Source organism: Notolabrus celidotus, chromosome 2, assembly GCF_009762535.1.
Source record: "Notolabrus celidotus isolate fNotCel1 chromosome 2, fNotCel1.pri, whole genome shotgun sequence".
In the NCBI taxonomy this organism is placed as follows: domain Eukaryota; kingdom Metazoa; phylum Chordata; class Actinopteri; order Labriformes; family Labridae; genus Notolabrus; species Notolabrus celidotus.
In genome coordinates, this window is record NC_048273.1 from 3,640,725 (window position 1) to 3,661,886 (window position 21,162).

A 21,162-nucleotide genomic window follows, 5' to 3' on the forward strand; every position below is an offset into this window, starting at 1 on the left:
TATATAGGTTGTAAGATATGTCTTTTTTTTACCTCTTTAATTTTAATTTGAATTGCTAATAACTTTTTGATAATTGTTACTTTATAGGCTCTTGTTTGCTTTATATATTTCTTTTGCACTGTCTACTCTGTTACTGTGACACTAGAATTTCCCCGTTGTGGGACGAGTAAAGGAATCTCTTATCTCTTATCTTATTTTTGTAGATTTCTAAAGTTAACATTAAAAATGTAACTCGACAGACTGTCAACATTTAAATCTGCTGAACTCTTTAAGGACTCAAAATGAAGATGATTGTCCAAAGTCAAAGCATCAACAAAAATAATATTCAAACCCACAGAAACTACTTTCTCTGCAGTTTACTGAAACACAAAAGCTGATTTGAATATAAGTAATGCCTCTGACATGGCAAATAGCCAATCAGGTTTAAGAAATTCAGGGTGACCACTGGGGTGGCCAACCAGTTTTCAGAGGTGGCCATGGCAACCCCTGGCTCCACCACTGTCTCAAGACCATCCTGTTAAAGAAAAGAGCATACAACACGTGACCTCTTCTCCCTCCCACCTCTGTTTGTTTTGTTTTATTTATTAAATTTTTTTGTTTTTTCGCACTGTATGTAAAGCGTCTTTGAGCACCCAGAAAAGCACTATATAAGTCATTTAAATTATTATTAATATTTTTATTAAATCGGAAATTAATTGTTATATTTAAAAAATATATTTTTTAAAAATCAAAGGAAATTAAAATAAAAAATAATATATATTTTTTTTACATTTTATTAAACTAATATTATAAAACTTCCTCAGATTTCAGGAGAGTTGTCCCGCTGTGAACTAATAATCTGGATTAAACCGGATTAAACGAAAGCAGTTGATGCAATTCTACCGAGCGCGAGTTTGACAGATCACTTCCGGATCACTTCCGGGTCAAAGGTCGGTATTTTGCTTCATTTCATTCTGCATCTATTTCCGCGTAGTTAGCATGTTAGCATTACGCTACCCGTTCCCTGGAAACAAGTTGACTTCAGTGAATTTATTCCACCTCTCGTCGTCCTTTTCCTCTTCGGGGTGTGTTTGAAAAAAAAGAAGAAAGACTGAGAATATTTTTGGGACACAGCGCGTGAGTCAGAAACCATTCTTTACTGTTTAAATTGTTTATAACTGAAATGTCTTTAAGCTAACAGTTCCTGTTGGATGGGCGGCTAACTAGCTAGCTGTAACAGAACAGACATACTGAAGGTTTTTATTAATGTGTTAATGGAGTTTATCCGGTTTAATGTGAGGGACATTCTCAGACAGGTTGTGTCTGTGTGTAAGGATGCTGTCTGTCAGTTTGTTGACCTTTGAAGCTTCATGACTTGATGTGTCAAAAATGAAACTAAAGCTCATTGATGCATAATGATGATTTTAGAGGAGACCTAGAAGATGAGAACCTGAAAATGTCTGTTAAAAATACAGTGAAATAAACGTCCTAGTGAGGGAGTAATATTTGATGAGTTACCAGTGTAACATGAAACAATGAGATGCTAATGCAGCTTATGAATTCACATAATAGGAGCAACCAGGTAGAAAATACTTGTTATAGTGTTAAAACTCACTGAAACCTGCTGTGTGCACATGATGTGAATAGATGGACAGATAAATCACCACAGAGGACACAGTGTGACTTTTCCAGCAGTGATTCAGCCTGTTTCTATTTAAAGGAAGTTTATCTTCGCTTTCAGTCTAAGCACTGTTTTCTATTTCATTAAAAACAGTCACTGTCACAAGATCAACATTCATATGAATCAGGAAGATCACAATCATATGAATTAAAAGTATTGATTCACCAATGAGTCTACTAAATATCAGAAACAAAACACACACTTTGCATTAATTTTATTTTTATTATGGCAACACCAAAGGAGGAAAATTAAGGAATCAATCTTTATATACATATATATATTTATAAGCGCCAAACCATAACAAATGTTCTCCTCAGACTCTTTCCAAACAGAGCAGGTCTAGACCGTACTCTATGTTCTATCATTAACAAAAACCCAACATCAAGACCGGATCAGATCCAGTCTCATCTTCCAGACTCAGTCTGATCTCATCTTAATCCACCATGAGCAGAGCACTTTGCAGCATTTAGCAAGTTACAGTGGCAAGGACAAACTTCCTTTAACAGGCAGAAACCTCCAGCAGGACCAGACTCATGTTAGACACATCTGATGAGACCGAGTTGGAGAGAGGGATAGAGGGAGATGAAGAGAGAGAGAGAGAGATGATAGTGGAGAGAGGGATAGTAGTAGTTGTAGCAGCTGGAGTCTGGCACGTCCACAGCAGCAGAGATCCAGAGGAACCTACGAGACAAGGGAGCTCAGGGACTCCAGAAAGGTCTATGGTTAGTAACTTTAATGGAACAGGGAGCGTTAAAGTAAGAGACAAGCAGAGAGAGTGGATTCCAGTGTGTCAATCTAAGCCTATAGCAGCATAACTAAGAGCTGGTCCAAGCCTGATCCAGCTCTAACTATAAGCTTTATCAAAAAGGAAAGTTTGAAGCCTACTCTTAAAAATAGAGAGGGTGTCTGCCTCCTGGACCCTGACTGGTAGATGAATTCAAAGGGGAGGTGCCTGATAACTGAAGGTTCGACCTCCCATACTACTTTTAGAGACTTTAGGTAGTGGTCATATGATAAGTAAAACCATCAAAATGTGTCTTTAGATTTGGTTTCCTTCCTCATAATCAACCCAAGGCTCATCGTAGGAGATTAAAGGGAAATGCCGCAGTGTTTTCTCTGGTTGAACTTCAGTGGAATTTGCCCTTTATTGAGGCTCCCGGGGAACAGGACGGCCCATAGAGTCCAGGCCTCAGTGAAATGTGGAGTATCAGTGTAACATTTGCCACAGTGATGCTACAGGCGTTGGATGTCAACATCATGCAGCTGAGTCACTCTCAGATAGACTTCATATCAGGAGCACGCAGCTGGGAGTGTGCCGACGGTCGCTGAGGAGAAGCAGCTCCTTCCATGAAGCCGAGCGGAGACGTCTGCCCGGGAGTGGGCTGTAACTTCAGTAACGGCCTCTCTGCTTATTGATCTTTGTTTTAGCTGAGAGCAAAGTTTGAACAGATATGTTGATGATTTGATTGTCAGTCCCTGGATTTTGTTTTGTCTTGTGCTCATGTTTTCACCCGGTCTCCTCGCAGGGTGTCAGGTCTGGTCCAGGGTCGTTGAACATTTCATGCACAAAGTAAAGAGGCTGAAAATTGACGACAAAACAGAAGACGGCCAGAAAAGGTACGTACCCTCCCACAGTGGTCTGATCCATGTGTAGTTTCAATGTTGTTAAAATGAAGTATCTTGCTTGCTCTGTGTCTTATAGAACCAGCTGTAGAGAAAAAAACTGTCAGAACTTAATCCTAGCAAGATCTACCACATTCCCAAAGTAAAAAAGATCTCATGTGAGATCTTTTTTACTTTGGGAATGTGGTAGATCTTGCTAGGATTAAGTTCTAAGGTGTCAGATGTCATTCATTCTTAAAACTCTTGGTTGTTTTACATTAAAGTTCCTGTGAGAAACTCTCTGTTTGTGTCCATTTTGGAGGGCAAAGTGATACCACTTATCTGCCATTGATCCTCTCCTTTCTGATTAAATAAAAATCTCAGCCTGCTTTCTTAAAGTCAAATGTAGGAAACACCATCAGTCTGATCTCTTCTTAATCCACCATGAGCAGAGCACTTTGCAGCATTTAGCAAGTTACAGTGGCAAGGACAAACTTCCTTTAACAGGCAGAAACCTCCAGCAGGACCAGACTCATGTTAGACACACATCTGCTGAGACCGTGTTGGAGAGAGGGATAGAGGGAGATGAAGAGAGAGAGAGATGATAGTGGGGAGACAGATAGTAGTAGTTGTAGCAGCTGGAGTCTGGAACGTCCACAGCAGCAGAGATCCAGAGGAACCTACGAGACAAGGGAGCTCAGGGACTCCAGAAAGGTCTATGGTTAGTAACTTTAATGGGACAGGAAGAGTTAAAGTAAGAGACAGGCAGAGAGAGGAGAGAGAGGGAAAAACAGGATCCCAGTGTGTCAGTCTAAGCCTATAGCAGCATAACTAAGAGCTGGTCCAAGCCTGATCCAACTCTAACTATAAGCTTGATCAAAAAGGAAAGAGAGGGATAGAGGGGGATGAAGAGAGAGAGGTGATAGCAATTTTTTATATTCATTACTGGTGATGAAGCTGCATTGTGAGGCGAAACTTTAGCACAGCTTTGCTTTGAGCAAACTACAAAGTTAGCATTAAAACATGCTAATAAGGAGCAGTAATAAAAAAACACCCCTCATCCTAATGTAGAATATTTGCAGGTAGTGCAAAATAAAGAAGATGCTGATGAGAGTGTTATTCATTTTTCACATATTTGGTCAAAAATTTGCATTTTGAGTAAGTGCTGTTTCTGAGATATTTGATGATGTAGTTTAAATTTAAAGACAGCAGTCCTCAGTCAAAAGGTGTCCATGTGTTGTTGGGTTTACATGAACTGGAGGTCTGATCAGTCTGTATGTTCACAGGGGCAGGGACACACTGGCAGGGATGATGGGGGTGGACGAGCTGTCCGACAGCACAGAGGTGGTGGAGATGGAGGACGTGAATCCCACGCAGTTCCAGGTGGAGAAGCACACGTGGGACGGCCTGAGGAAGATCATCCACAACAGCCGCAAGAACACAGGCGTGGTCATCAGCAAGGCGCCGCATGAATTCCAGTTCATCCAGAAGGACGAGGACAGCCCGCACTCCCACCGCATCTACTACCTCGGTGAGCTCAGGGGGGGACGGAGGACTGAGGCCTGGACCGGGGCCTGATATTAAAACAGTCGTAGTGCTCGGTCGTGTGATTTCCCACAATACAAGTCAGAAATGAATCAAACTGGGCTCACAGAAGAGCACAGAGTGGTGTGGCTGCAGATTCAGCTGCTTCCTTTCAGTGGCTTGGAGAGGTAGCACGGCTCTGTGAATAATCTGTGGATACAGCTGGTGAGTCAGAGTTGCCAGCTTGCGACTGTTTTCAGACTCGTTTGATGTCCAAACAGCTGCAGTGGATCTGTTCAGTGTGCGATGGAGAAAACGTGAAGCCATTTCTGCTTGTTGTTTTTTTGCCACATTTTGCAGCTGTAGTTCACAGAATCTCTGCTCGATGCTCACGTTCTTTTCTGCTTCTCGAGCAGCTTTTTGTGACTGAAATCCTCCCGAGGTTCATGGTTACTGAGTTATTGAGAACACAAGCAGGTACAGGTTTCATAATCAAGGGGTTCACTCAGTTAGTCTGGAGTGATGGATATGAGCCTGCTTTAAACTCCTCTCTGCTTGTGCTGTTTTTATGCAGCGTTCGAGGTTACAACCACACAGGAGTTTTGTTTTTCATCTCCTCTGAAGTTGTAAACAGTCTCTGCAGATGAGTTTTTGGAGCTCCACCTAACTAACCACTGCTTTACAATTCTGGCAAACCCGGCAAAGAAGCATTACGCTGTTTCACAAACAAACAAAGTGAATTTTAGTGCAAGTCTGTTGTGCAAACAACCTTCAACCTTTTTACCCGACCGACCTCAGAGGGTTTATGGGAAATAAGTCTCAAACTTGTCACAAAAACGCAGCCAAAGACATCCTGCTAGTAAAACTACAAAAGCTTTACTCAAAGGACTAAAATTCTACAACAAAGATGTGTTAACTCAGATAGACAGGAAGGAATTTAAGTAAAAATCTTAAGATTATAATTTAATGTTTCATCGTCTTTCGGAATTTGCAACTTGTGTTGACATTTTTTCCTTGGAGGATCCGACTGGTGTGAATGTCAAACTTCACTCTCTCGAACTCTCCAGATCGATTTTGGATTTCACAGATTTGTTTCTGATCTGATAGTTGTTCATTCTGTCCTCAGCTCGAGACATCTCGCATGAACACCGTTCCACTTTTCAAACGGTTAAGGGGTGGATTGTTTTTCTCGCTGTTGTCGTCTTTGATGGCAGGAAATATTTCAGCTTGAAGCCTACTCTTAAAAGTAGAGAGGGTGTCTGCCTCCTGGACCCTGACTGGTAGATGATTCCAAAGGAGAGGTGCCTGATAGCTGAAGGCTCGACCTCCCATACTACTTTTAGAGACTTTAGGTACAATGAGCAGGCCTGGATGTTGGGAGCGTAATGTTCTAGACGGGTAATAGGGCACAAATATCCAATCTCAACGCATGACCTGGAACCTCAATGGCGTAGTGGTCATGTAATAAGTAAAACCGTCAAAATGTGTCTTTAGATTTGGTTTCCTTCCTCATAATCAACCCAAGGCTCATCGTAGGAGAATTTAAGTAGAATTTAAGTAAAAATGTCGAACTCTCCAGATCGATTTTGGATTTCACAGATTTGTTTTTGATCTGATAGTTGTTCATTCTGTCCTCAGCTCGAGACATCTCGCATGAACACCGTTCCACTTTTCAAATGGTTAAGGGGTGGATTGTTTTTCTCGCTGTTGTCGTCTTTGATGGCAGGAAATATTTCAGCTCACGTGAAAATGTTTGATGGTTTTGTTGTCAAAGTCTAAAAGTAACCTCTTTTTGTAACGTACAGAGAGAGAGAGGTAATCAGCGGAATAAGCAGTAAAGATTATGGATGGATGGATGGATGGATGGATGGATGGATGCATGGATGGATGGATGGATGGATGCATGGATGGATGGATGGATGCATGGATGGATGGATGGATGCATGGATGGATGGATGCATGGATGGATGGATGCATGGATGGATGCATGGATGGATGGATGGATGCATGGATGGATGGATGCATGGATGGATGGATGCATGGATGGATGCATGGATGCATGGATGCATGGATGGATGGATGGATGGATGGATGCATGGATGGATGGATGGATGCATGGATGGATGCATGGATGGATGCATGGATGGATGGATGCATGGATGCATGGGTGGATGGATGCATGGATGGATGCATGGATGCATGGATGGATGCATGGATGGATGGATGCATGGATGGATGCATGGATGGATGGATGCATGGATGGATGGATGGATGCATGGATGGATCGATGGATGGATGGATGGACCCTACATGTTAGACTAACACTATCTCTGTTCTCTCTGTTCTTACAGGAATGCCTTACAGCAGCAGGGAAAACGCTTTACTCTACTCAGACATTCCCAAGAAGATACGCAAAGATGCTTTGTTGGTTCTGTCATGGAAACCGCTGCTGGACCACTTTCAGGTGAGGACGCTTTTTCTTCTTCTTTCTTTTGGTCCACTAACTCCGTTTTTTGCGCTGGCAGCGTCGATTTTCCATTCAAACCAAATGTGATTCAGCGTAGAAGATCCAGTGGAAGTTAACACATTGACTAGAATCGAAACCGTGGGCCCTCCCAGTACAAACCCCCCCCCGCCTTAGTGGACACGGCCTCTCACTCTCTGACTTTTTTAACGTGAATATCCTCATTAACCTCGCTCTGCCATCATCCTCATGCTCTGTGTCCCCTTCTGACCTCAGGCCAGCCCTCACCACGGGGCCATCTCACGGGAGGAGGAGCTGCTGCGGGAGAGGAAACGTCTGGGAGTCACCGGCATCACCTCGTATGATTACCACCGACCCAGCGGACTCTTTCTGTTTCAGGCTAACAGCAGTCTGTACTACTGCCGTGACGGTGGAAACAAAAGCTTTATTGTAAGTTAAAGGACAGTTCAGTGAGACCTGTTAGAATTAACATGCAGTTTAGTGATCAGGCACCAAGTGGACAGCCTTTACGGCCTGAATCTCATTGAAACTTGTGGGGTGTGTTATAACTGTTATTATAACTGAAGTTTCATCAAAATAAGGAGCGTACAGAGCTGCATGAATCAACAGTGGGTGACTGAGTTGGGCGTCAGCATCAAAGGTAGTTGGCTTAAATTGGCTGAAAAACCCAGTGCTTGATAATGCACATGGTGGGTTATTTTTGGGTGAGATGGTATTTAGTTATCAGACATTTTACTGAATAAAAATGTGATTTAAGTCACTGAAGAAGGACCTGGATTATTTAATTAAAAGAGAGTAATAGTTGGCTGTGTAGACATACAGTATAAGTCCTGAATTCAAACTTTATTGCATAAATAAAATGGCTTAGCATCAAAATATTACTTTACAGAAAGCAAAACTTCTGATTTGACATGTTACAGAGTAACGTGTTACATTAGGCACTGATCAGGTTATTGTTACGGCTGGTTAGCATGAATGCTGCATTATTTATTTTACACATCTGAGTTTTAAATGTTCCCACAAAGCCCAATACATCCTCACCTATGTTGAATTTATTTAATTTGATTACTTTTTTAATTAGAAATCTGTATTTGAGGAGTAATTTGTGTTATCAGATTAATATTGGTGAGTAAAAAGTCTAATATGTCCACCTAATGTGTAGTGGAGCAGAGGTATAAAAGAGAAGAGATTGTAATACTAAAAAATAACAATAATAATACAAATTTATTATGATAATAACAATAATAAAAGTGAATAATAATAAAATAAATGAATAACAACAGTAATGATAGTAATAATTATAAATAAATAGATAATAATAAAATCACAATGATAAAATAAACAATAATAATTATGATAACAGTAATAAAAATGATTAACAATAATAATGCATAATAAAATAAATGTGTAATAAAATAAAAATAATAATAAATAAATAGTAATAGTAATACATTAAGACACTAATCAATAAATTATTGATAATAATAATAATAATAAAAATAATACAATAAAACTCCTATTAAAAGATTTTGTTCAAGTGCTGAAATAATGTCATATTATTTTTTTACTTCTCCACCAGTAGGTTTCTTAAAAAGCTCTGTGCCCTCTTTTTAGAGCATTTCAGACCTCTCTCTGGAGGATGTGATGGAGGTTTTCATGAGAGAGGTACAGTCGCTGATCTGTGGGAGGCAGGTAAACAAGAGAGCCGAATGAAGACTACGACTCCGTGATGATGATTACAATCATAGCTAATAACGCTGTTAGTTTAAGTCGTAATAGACGATAACATTTGTAGTTGTAGTAACTGTAGATCTGATCTCAAGTGGTCTCTCACCAGGTCTGATCCCCCCCTTTGATGATCTCAGTCAGACTCCCAATCAGAGAATGAATTACTTTTCAGATTAAGGTTTAGTGGAACTCAGACGTCCTCTGTGTCCTCTTGTGTTTGCACAGACGTCTCCTATGGAGCCGGTCGAGATAAAGAGCCAGAGTTCAGGCACACGCATGGACCCCAAGATCTGCCCCGCGGACCCCAACTTTGTCGGCTTCATCAACAACAACGACATCTGGGTGACGAGCATCGAGACGGGGGAAGAGAGGAGGCTCACGTTCTGTCATAAAGGTCAGGACCCGGACAGTCAGACGTTCTCACCGCAGGCTTTGTTTTGTTTTGTTTCCCTCTGCAGAGTTTTTATATTTGATCTGTTTTCATTTCAGGTATTGATAACCCCAAAGATGACCCCAAATCTGCCGGGATAGCCACATTTGTCACGCAAGAGGAGTTTGATCGCTTCACTGGATACTGGTGGTCGCCTGCTGCTCTAGAAGGTAACCATAAACATCATCAGATAGAAGTGCTGATTTACAGCCTTTAGTTGCATTAATAAAAGAAAGCTTAGACCTTCTCTGACTGGTTGTACTCTCTGGCTGTAGAATCAGACGGCGGTAAAACTCTGCAGATTCTGTACGAGGAAGTAGACGAGTCTGAAGTAGAGATCATTCATGTTCCATCTCCGGCTCTGGAGGAGCGTAAGACAGACATCTACAGATACCCGCGAGCAGGTACGCAACTATGTTTTATTCACACTTAAAATGTCTGATGAATGCATGAAAGTATATAACTATGCAGTGTACCAGCAGGTCTAGACCGTACTCTATGTTCTATTATTAACAAAGACCCAACATCAAGACAGGATCAGATCCAGTCCCATCTTCCAGACAGGACTCAGTCTGATCTCGTCTTAATCCACCATGAGCAGAGCACTTTGCAGCATTTAGCAAGTTACAGTGGCAAGGACAAACTTCCTTTAACAGGCAGAAACCTCCAGCAGGACCAGACTCATGTTACACACACATCTGCTGAGACCGTGTTGGAGAGAGGGATAGAGGGAGATGAAGAGAGAGAGATGAAAGTGGTGAGACAGATAGTAGTAGTTGTAGCAGAGGAACCTATGAGACAAGGGAGCTCAGGGACTCCAGAAAGGTCTATGGTTAGTAACTTTAATGGGACAGGAAGAGTTAAAGTAAGGGACAGGAAGAGAGAGGAGAGAGAGGGAAAGACAGGATCCCAGTGTGTCAGTCTAAGCCTATAGCAGCATAACTAAGACCTGGTCCAAGCCTGATCCAGCTCTAACTATAAGCTTTATCAAAAAGGAAAGTTTGAAGCCTACTCTAAAAGTAGAGAGGGTGTCTGCCTCCTGGACCCTGACTGGTAGATGATTAAAAAAACCGAATCAAACAAACACTAAAACATCAGGCTTTGCACGTAGATTTTTTGCACTCAAGCTGCTGCTCTTATAAATAAATCTGCTCTCTTGAATTTTTCCTGCAACAACCTTTTTCAAAATTCCCTGAACAATAGAATTTAGTGTGAGGTGTTGAAATGAAACAATCCCTTCCCCTCTGTGTTTGCTTTACTGTTTGCTGTTCTTTGGTTTATCCTTTGTCTGCCCTGAAAGCTTTACTACGCCCACTTACCTTTGCTTTCTTTGTGACCTTTGAAACTTTGAATGTGAAATGTCAAGAAATCTGTTGTTTCCAAATTTTATGCAACGACTTTATCTCGAATGAAAAAAAAACTCCACCTGGTGGCAGAAGAACTAACATTGGGTCATGTGCAGCAAGTTTGGTTTCATAGCTTGAGCCAAATATGACTTTAAAGAAACGTTTTAAAAATGTACTTTAGGAATTAATAAATCCTGATTCCCTGGGGGATTTAAAACCAACAGAGTCTGTGGATGAGTTAAGATAAGATTATTTTAAAAAGCTGCAGAATAAGACATTTTAAGGCAGCCAAGTCACACATGAATCTGAGCCAAGACTGTTTAACCCTCCTGTTATGTTGCGGGTCAAATTGACCCTTTTTAAAGTCTATTTTAGGTGATATATGCCTCCAAACCAGCTAAATGCAGCATAAAAACCTGGGCAGCTTGTGACAGTAGAGGTGTCGTGTCAATTTATCAACATCACTTCATAAAAAATCGAAATTTGAAATAAAATAAACAAAAATCTATGTCATGTAAAACTATTGTATTTATATTTAGGGCTTTCAAATGTTCATTAAAAAAGTTTTAACATTAATTTAAATGAAAAACGAGTGAGTTCTCCTCATTAAACCATGATCTGTGAGAGTTAAAGAACACCAATGGACTAAATCTTGATTTAAATGTTCAGTAATGGAGTTAACAATTAGATTGGTGTATTGGGATTTTTTGGGGTTTTGACACTTTTGGATAATTGAATATGCCCCGGGTCAAATTGACCCAGGAACATTATTGCTGTTTCAGAGAAACGAACATAACAGGAGGGTTAAAGATGTTCTTAAAATCTTGATTATAAAAACCCCGCCTTGGAGTCCTACTGAAAGAGATCCCACTGTAGAACATTTACTAAAGAATGGCAGCATAACTGTGAAGCAAAGAATACCAGGGAGCTTTAATGTGTGTTCATTGTTTGGTATGTAACCCGGTTTGTTTGTATTCAGGCAGCAAGAATCCTGAAATTTCTCTCAAAATAGCAGAAATCAGGACAGACAATCTCGGCAAAGTGAGTGCCTGTTCAGTGCCCTAAAACCTTTTAGTTTTACAGAAAGTTTCTCTGAAACATTTCAAATGAAAGCTGGCTTTTCTCTCTCTCTCAGATCGTCGGCACACTGGAAAAGGTGCTGCCTGTTCCCTTCACCACTTTGTTCCCTGCTGCTGAATACATCACCAGAGCCGGGTGGACCAGAGACGGACGATAGTAAGTTCTTTTTCCACAAAGGTGGAATAAACACTTTTATATCCGCCCACAGAGTTTTCACTCTGCTCCAGAAGCTCAAACAAAACAATACCATTGATTATTTGGAAGAAGGAGTCAGTACGCTGAGCGCTCTCTCATCTCTCACACCTCTTCCTCTGCGTCTGACAGCGCGTGGGTGGTCATGATGGAGCGACGGCAGCAGCGCCTCCAGCTGGCTCTGATTCCTCCAGCGCTCTTCATCCCCGCACATCAGGACGAGGCCAGCAGGCAGGAGAGTCTGGCGGCTCTGGGAGACGCCATCCATCCTTTTATCATTTACCAGGAGACCAGCGACGTCTGGATCAACGTGAGGCCTCACTCCGTCTCTCTCTGACACGCAGATTCATGTTTGTTGTTATTTATTTCAGAGTGAGGGAATAATAATCATCATGACCGTGTGTTTGTCTCTCAGGTCCATGACATCTTTTATCCCTTCATCCAAACCAGCGATGATGAGATCACCTTCATCATAGTGAATGAATCAAAAACAGGTTTCTGTCATCTGTATAAGATCACCTCAGTGTTACAGCCCGGATCCTACGACTGGACTAAAGGCTACACACACTCTGAAGGTAACAGCTGAGAGGCACAGGATCATGAAACACATTCATTCACATTTTACCAGCACCTCTTTCACTCAACTCAAGGGTTTCTGTTGTAAGTTACACACACCTATACTCCTTTTTAACACAACAAATCAAATCAAAGACAATTTAAATATTTTTAAAGCTAGTTTTCACCTTTTCCTCTCTGCAGTTTAGGGATAATCAAAGACTTAAAAGCAAACATTTTACTCATAATTAAACATTTAAATTAAACCTTTATAGATTCAAAATAATGTAAAAGTTCCAACCTAACGAAATGTGAATTCAAATAAACTACACTTAGCGATGCTGCCGTCCTTCATCGGTCCCCAAACAAAAACCTTTCAGTTCCTCAAAGAAGAACAAAAGGAATCCACCAATAGAAAGACGATCGATCGGATACTGGTGTACCAGAAAAAACAAACAAATCAAAGAGCTCACAAAAACCAGGGAGGGAGAGAAATCCACTGAAAAGACATCCGTCTGTGTTTGATGAGTCCTGTTGCACGCCGGAGGTATCCACCAGGTGTTCCACATTGATCCACTTTTAACACATGTATTCCAAATTTAAAGTCCTCTATCAGACTTATAAGTAACTAAAAATAAACCTATATAATATCTACAGTAATATAATGTCTGTATTATAATGTCAACATGGTGTAAAGTAATGTACTGAATGTAAATCATGAAAGCTGCTCACAGACCAGAGGAGTTTCTGTCTCTGATCTCATTTTGCATTCATTTTTATTTTAGTGATCAAAACCATGAACATCTTATTCAAACAGGTCATTTGATTTATTTCTTATTGATTGATTATTTCTTTTTTTAAATTTAAATTTTATTTATAGATTCATTTATTTATTTGCTTTTTATTGTTGGCAAAAGGAATACAAGACGGATTAGTGAGATTCAAAACAAACAACAACATCAAACAATAAAAGAAACAAACAAAACAAAACAAAGTGGATTCAGTGAAAACATGTGACCCAGTACAAAACAAAGAGAAGAGCTAGAAAAAGATTTGCTAAAGTCAAATGTTGTTTATTTTATAGACTTTCTGACAAAATCAAATACAGTAAAGTTTATTATACAGACGACATTTATATGTATGAAAGAAGCCATGTAGCATTAAGAGCTAACTGTTTATGTTATGAGAACTTCAGAGGTTTGAGATTACAGACCCAGATGTGTATTAATATATTAAACCCTACATGTTGAGGTCACTTGATTTATTCATTTGTCTTCTTCTCCTCTCACTCCAGGTGATTTCAAGTGTGCGGTCAAAGAGGAGGTGACGATAACCAGCGGGGACTGGGAGGTGCTGGCCAATCACGGAGCGAAGGTAAAGCTCAAGGTTTCATTGTGTACATGACTCGTGAGGTGTGCTGCATTTACAAAACAAATCAGGAGTAAGACACTGAGGAATGTTGTGAGAGAAAAACCATCTTTCATATCGTCTCTGAATATATGACAGTTGTTGTTTGTTGTTGTTGTTTGTTGTTGCAGCGTTTGTCGACTCCTCAGATCTGGGTGGACGAGACGGCGAAGCTGGTCTACTTCCAGGGAACCAAAGACTCTCCTCTTGAACATCACCTCTATGTCGTCAACTACGACTCGCCGGGGGAAATAGTCCGACTCACCAAACCCGGCTTCTCCCACAGCTGCTCAGTGAGCCAGGTATCATGATGCACACACACACTCTTACACTCACACACACGCTCACACTCACACACACTCCCACTAGGGCTGTCAACGAATATTCTAAATTTGAATATATATTTGAATATTTAAAAAAAACGGAGATTCGATTGTGAAAATTAATATTCGACTGTGGGAAAAAAACAAATCAGTGGCTGCTTTGAGAGTGGGCGCACTGCATGACAGGTCAGGGACAGGTCACAGGAGTCACACATGCACAGCGTGAAGCAGACTGCAGAGAGAAATCCTTCAGTCCCCGGATCCTCAGTGCGCTCTGAACGTGTCTTTTCCTCCGTTGGGAATACAGTGAATAAAAAGAGATCGGGCCTCTTCACATGTGGACTGTCTTGTGTTTTTGGCAAATAACCTGTCAGGCCTAAGACCCTACATTGACAGTGGACTAAAAGAGCCCGACAATCAGTGACCCTGGGATAAAATGCAGTTTTTCCTCTTTTTTTTATACAAGCGCCAAGAATGTAAGTGGACTACTTTTTCGTTTTTAACTTCAATTAATGTTAATAATATTTGCTTCAATCACTGAATGAAGCCTGCCTATATTAGGGACAAGAGTCGGGACCTTTAATTGCTCGCACAAGTCTTGTTCAGCACTCACTCAGCACATTGCGCACAGAGAGGGGAGGGGGGCGAAAGGTCTTAAAAGTGTTACGGTATAGACCATTAGGTCATTTACTTGTTTTGTAATGTGTAGGTATGTTTTAGGCATGTTATATCTTAAATAGAAATACATATACAAGTAGTTATGTCTCCTTGTATTAGTTTGTCCACTTGTTATTGGCATAATGCACAAATATACATATTCGAATGGTTCGAACCTCTGGGATTTTTTTAGAGCGAATATTCGAACGTCATTTTGGAGCAATTTTGACAGCCCTAACTCACACACACTCACACACACACACACACATTTACGTACAGTCTTGTGTTGTTTTGTAACAGAGAGTTATGTCAGGTTTTGAATACGAGTCCTGTAGTTTTACACTTTGTTCTTAAAGTCCAGATTTCTTCCTCTTACATTATCATAGCTGATAGTTTTAGCCTACAGCTCAGTGCGTCTGAAAACATGAAACAGACATTATGACTCTTTCTTAGTATTATGTTACTCTAAGTGTTGTCTTTCTCCTCCACGCAGACCTTCGACATGTTCATCAGCCATTACAGCAGTTTGAACACATCGCCCTGCGTTCACATCTACAAGCTGAACGACACAGACGGAGACCCGCTACACAAAGAGCCGCAGTTCTGGGCCAGCATGATGGAGTCCTCTGGTACTGAACACAAACTGCTCAAGACTCCAAATGTTTGCTTATGTGAAAGAAAATGAACTGTCTCTTATAAACATGACACTCAATAAATCTATTAACTCATTTAAATAATTAATCTTGAATTCTAAATATAAGTTTAGGAGTATATAGTCTTTACATTTCGTTGTTTCTAAAAGTAAACTTAAGAATTACTTTTTTAATCTGGCTTTAAATTTCCTATTTGCCCTGGACTGCATTATTACCATGAAGACCATTATTTTAGCATCCTTTTTATTTATTTGATTTTATTCTGTCTTATTCTATTCTAATTAATTTTATATAATTATATTTTTCTGGTATTTATCTGCTTTTATTTTATTTTATTCTATTTTATTCTATTCTATTTTTGTGTTATTTTATTTTTCTGGTATTTATCTGCTTTTATTTTATTTTATTCTATTTTATTCTATTCTATTTTTGTGTTATTTTATTTTTCTGGTATTTATCTGATTTTATTTTATCTTATTAAATATATTTTATTTTATTAATTTTATTTTATCTTATTAGATATATTTTATTTTATTTCACTTTAGATTTAGATTTTTTTGTATTTAATTTTTTTCTGATATTTCTCTGTTTTTTTGTTTTTATTTGATGGTCATGATTTTATTTTTTAGAGTATTTTATATCACCTTCCTTTCTACTTTTACCTCTTGCTGTTATTTTAGTCACTCTGTTGTTTAGTGAAGCTCTTTGGGCAGCATGCCTGAACGTATGAAAGGTGCTTTATAAATAAAGATGAGTTGAGTTAATGTATTGTGGTTTTTCTGGGTTTTATTTCAGGTTTCCAGTACGACCGCACGCCTCCAGAGATCTTCAGCTTCACAGGGAAGTCCGGGTTCGAGTTGTACGGTATGTTGTACAAACCTCACAACCTGACGCCCGGCAGGAAGCATCCCACCGTCGTCTTTGTGTACGGTGGTCCGCAGGTTCAATCTCCCCTGTTATCATAACATCCCTTTATGTCTTTAGATCAAACTGTGAAGATCTAAACATGTTTTTTTTACCCTCCAGGTTCAGCTGGTGAATAACTCGTATAAAGGACTGAAGTATCTGCGTCTCAGCACGCTGGCGTCTCTGGGCTACGCTGTGCTGATCATCGACGGGCGGGGATCCTGTCAGCGGGGATTAAAGTTTGAAGGAGCAGTGAAGGACAGAATGGTAGACTCCATGTTCTTATAAAGAGTGTTTTATTGACACATGAAATCTATTTATAATCATCATTCATCATCAGTGTTGGTGCACGGTGAGTCACCTCTCTGCTGTTTCTCCTCTCAGGGTCAGGCGGAGATTGAAGACCAGGTGGAGGGTTTGCACTACATAGCTGACAAGTACAAGTTTGTGGATCTGACTCGAGTTGCCATCCACGGCTGGTCGTACGGAGGCTTCCTCTCCTTAATGGGCCTCATCCACAGACCCGACATCTTTAAGGTAAATAACAAAGATTGTTACACCTGGATTTAATCTAATGTTGAGCTGATGGAGAGTGACGAACCGAGAGCAAGAAGGAGACTTCTGAAGGCAAATGTTTGCAGTGGTTGAAATACCGCTCACATCAAATGAGTTAAATAAACTATGAAAAATTAATATAGTAATTTAAATAAAATAAAATAAAAAAATAGTATAGACATTTTTTAAATATTTTTAGTTTTTGTATTATTTTTATTTTATTTAATTTTTCAAATTTTAATTCTAATAAAATGTTTTTAGTTTTTATATATTTTTAAATTTGATTACAATTTTTTTAATTTTAATTTAAAAAAATATTTTTTATATTTTTTAAGATTTGATTGAATTTTTTTATTTTAATTTTGATAAACTTTTTTATTTTTTATTTAGTATTTAATTTAATTTAATTATTTTTTTAGATTTAATTTTCATAACATTAAAAAAATAATAATTATATTATATTTTTATGCATGCTGATTGATCAGTGATTAAGAATTAACATTGATGAGTGTGGCCATGTTCCAAAAATTGACTGTTTCCAAATGAGAGCACTGAAACTGAAATCATGACTTCATAAATCCAGTGACAACAAACCTAACACTCCTCTTCCAATTGATTTGAGCTGATAAATATTAAATGCTGTGTTTGACTTCCTGAGTGTGTCTGTGTTTCTCAGGTTGCGATCGCAGGAGCTCCCGTGACGTTGTGGATGGCCTACGACACCGGCTACACGGAGCGATATTTGGACACTCCTGAGAAAAACCAGAAGGGATACGAGAATTGTTCTGTCGCCCTGCATGTCGACAAACTCCCCAATGAGTGAGAGCTCTCATTTTTAATACTCACTTTAATGTTAATGCTTAAAATATTTAGAGTCCACTGATTTTAAAGAGTTACAAGTGAAAGTAAGATGCAAATCTGAGAAAAGAACTAAGCTGGATCTTTGTTTGAACCCCAGGCCGAACAGGTTGCTGATCCTTCACGGGTTTCTAGATGAGAACGTGCATTTTTTCCACACTAACTTCTTGGTGTCTCAGCTGATCCGGGCTGGGAAGCCGTACAGCCTGCAGGTGAGACGCTCACACACTAACAGAGTCCGGTTCTCTCCTTGTACTCAGACATCAACAGGGCGCTGTTTCAGGGAATATGTTGCAGTTTGACAAAATCTGTTAAATGTGAATCATTTCAGATTTTTAAAGGAGATCAAAAAGCCTTTGCTGTTCATTTCTGCGCATGTTTTATTTAGTAATAAGGTTTCTTGAGGTTTCCAGGGTTGCAGAGACTCCTCCTCTCTGAATGCGTCTCTTTCTCTCTCTCAGGTTTACCCCAACGAGCGACACAGCATCCGATGTCCCGAGTCTGGAGAACATTATGAGATTACGTTGCTGCACTTCCTCCAAGAGAACCTCTGATAAGCTTTCCTCCACACTGAGCCTTCTCCTCCTCCTCCTCCTCCTCCTCCTCTCTGCCAGGCTCTCACTGTTTCCTCCATTTATTCAAACCTGCATCTCTTTTTACTTTCACTTGATTTTATGATCAGTTTAACTCAAGCTATGCCAAACCTCATCACGCCTGAAGTGCTGGTTATCAGTCGTAGAGAACAGTTAAAGATGGTGTTTCAAGTCTTGTGGTTTTTACATGTTGTTTGGAGAGTGGAGAGAGTCAGCTGGATGCTTTAATCCCTGAAACAAGCAGAGGGCGCTGTGCAGCCACATCAAGCTCTCTGAGGCTGAGAAAAGACGGTAGAATAAAAAAGTATAAACGTGATGATAACGGCGCCGATGCTTCAAACGCTGCTCAAAATATATCTGCAATGCAAAAAGTTCAAACCTGCCGTGCTCAGGAGACTGTTCTCTTCCCGTCACGTGCCACTCCTGCTTCTTTCTTACTCAGCTCTCTCGCGTCGTCTCTCTCTCTCTCTCTCTCGGACCCGACTGATCGACTTCTCGTGTTTCTGTCTGTTTAAAAAAAACACTGGAGTGAAAATCATGAATATGAAGCTCGATGAAAACAAACAAGCAAACTCTTTTTGTCGTATACTCTCGTTGTGCAATCATGGATGACTTTTTATGTGCTGCGCCACTCTTCAGTGTACCTATAAGAAGAAAAGAAAAAAAACACGCCATATTTTTATTGAAACATATTTTTATGGACTCTTATGCATTCTTAAAGAGAAGACATATGTAGCGACCTGTCGTGTGTCACTGGCTTGCTTGCTTTAGTTTCCCGTGAAGCTTCTTTTCCTGCTGCTGATGCCTTTTTGCACGCGTTACATATTTGCCTTGGTGCCAACAAAAGAGCCTGTGACATGACGTGTGACACAGCTGTTGGCGGTCCGAGGTGCCTTGTGAGAGTGTGAGAGTGCTCGCTCGTAAAGCTGATATCAGGGAATCTGTCCGAGGACCTTCGACGATATAATGCCTTGTCACCTGTGTGTCCTGATGAGCTCTCATCACCTGTACGTGGTCTAATGTGTCTCAGATGTTGAAGAAATAAACAGATGTGAACTTTCTCTTTTAAAGTCTTGTCGCAAGATGAATTGATGTTTTCTGTTTTTTAAAAGATGTTTCCTTTGCAAAGCTAAGTTTCAATAATTGTCATACAGGTAGGTAAGTATAACTCAGGGATTTAACTATTTATTTTTATTTTTGAAGTTATAGTTTTTTGGCTTTTACATCTTTTTTGAAGAGGACAGGAGAGAGGATAGAGCAGGAAACTGGGAGAGAGAGAGAGCAGGGAATGACATGCAGGGAAAGGGGACGCAGGCTGGAACTGAACCCGGGCATGCAACGTCCAAGCCGTCGCCCATGAACACAATTTTTGTAAATAAAAGAAACTCATCAGGCTTAAAGGTAAGTTTTTAAAAAGTTTATAAACTTCTATTAAATTCTGTTAGATGTCAGAATTGAATAATAAATGTGTTTTTCATACAATAATAATCTACTGTGTGTAAAACATAATGTTCCTGATAAGGTCACATGAACTGACACAACAAGGTCAAAAAATCAGTCAATCAAATCCCAACAAATGTTCTCCTCAGACTCTTTCCGAACAGAGCAGGTCTAGACCGTACTCTATGTTCTATTATCAACTAAGACCCAACATCAAGACCGGATCAGATCCAGTCCCATCTTACAGACAGGACTCAGTCTGATCTCATCTTAATCCACCATGAGCAGAGCACTTTGCAGCATTTAGCAAGTTACAGTGGCAAGGACAAACTTCCTTTAACAGGCAGAAACCTCCAGCAGGACCAGACTCATGTTAGACACACATCTGCTGAGACCGTGTTGGAGAGAGGGATAGAGGGAGATGAAGAGAGAGATGATAGTGGTGAGATGGATAGTAGTAGTTGTAGCAGCTGGAGTCTGGCACGTCCACAGCAGCAGAGATCCAGAGGAACCTACGAGACAAGGGAGCTCAGGGACTCCAGAAAAGTCTATGGTTAGTAACTTTAATGGGACAGGAAGAGTTGAAGTGAGAGACAGGCAGAGAGAGAGGGAAAGACAGGATCCCAGTGTGTCAGTCTAAGCCTATAGCAGTATAACTAAGAGCTGGTCCAAGCCTGATCCAGCTCTAACTATAAGCTTTATCAAAAAGGAAAGTTTGAAGCCTACTCTTAAAAGTAGAGAGGGTGTCTGCCTCCCGGACCCTGACTGGTAGATGATTCCGAAATAAAAAAAATTCTAAAATATTAAAAGACATAATAATAAAAACAATACTTAAAAATAAAAATAAAATATATTCAGTAAAATTGATTAAATAAGTAAGGATAGAAAGCAAAATAAAAAGTTAGTTAAAGTTAAAAATAATCTGATGAATACAAGAAATAAATAGATGACTATTAGAGCTCGATGTTTTTATGTTCAGAGGGAGAGAGTTCAGAGTTTAGGAGCATAAAAACAGAGAGCTCTCTCTCTTTGTGAGGGACACATGAGGAACATTTAAAAAGGAAACCTTTGAGGACTTCAGTGATCAAGCTGGAACATAAAATCACAGGAGATCTGTGATGTATGGAGGAGCTTTAAAAACAAGTAAAAGAACTTTAAAATCAAATCT

The 21,162-nt window shown here is 39.8% G+C and overlaps 1 protein-coding gene across 1 annotated transcript; it reads left to right on the forward strand.

The window, feature by feature from the left end:
• Positions 1–940: 940 nt before the first annotated feature.
• LOC117829886 (dipeptidyl peptidase 9-like) lies at positions 941–19,624 on the forward strand. Its single transcript, XM_034707640.1, has 21 exons — positions 941–1,116; positions 3,187–3,277; positions 4,549–4,793; positions 7,138–7,250; positions 7,527–7,700; positions 9,225–9,393; positions 9,489–9,599; positions 9,705–9,833; positions 11,755–11,816; positions 11,911–12,011; positions 12,180–12,357; positions 12,463–12,622; positions 13,897–13,976; positions 14,141–14,311; positions 15,483–15,618; positions 16,438–16,583; positions 16,669–16,815; positions 16,933–17,085; positions 17,780–17,922; positions 18,062–18,173; positions 18,423–19,624. Exons 2-21 carry the CDS (start codon positions 3,222–3,224, stop codon positions 18,513–18,515), a joined length of 2,679 nt encoding a protein of 892 aa, XP_034563531.1. The 5' UTR covers positions 941–1,116; positions 3,187–3,221; the 3' UTR covers positions 18,516–19,624.
• The last annotated feature ends 1,538 nt before the right edge of the window (positions 19,625–21,162 follow it).

Coding starts and splice junctions, on each gene's coding strand:
- LOC117829886 (XM_034707640.1), top strand. CDS start 3,222: ATGCACAAAGTAAAGAGGCTGAAAATTGACGACAAAACAGAAGACGGC. Junction 3,278..4,548: donor ACAGAAGACGGCCAGAAAAG/GTACGTACCCTC, acceptor GTATGTTCACAG/GGGCAGGGACACACTGGCAG. Junction 17,923..18,061: donor GTCGACAAACTCCCCAATGA/GTGAGAGCTCTC, acceptor TTTGAACCCCAG/GCCGAACAGGTTGCTGATCC.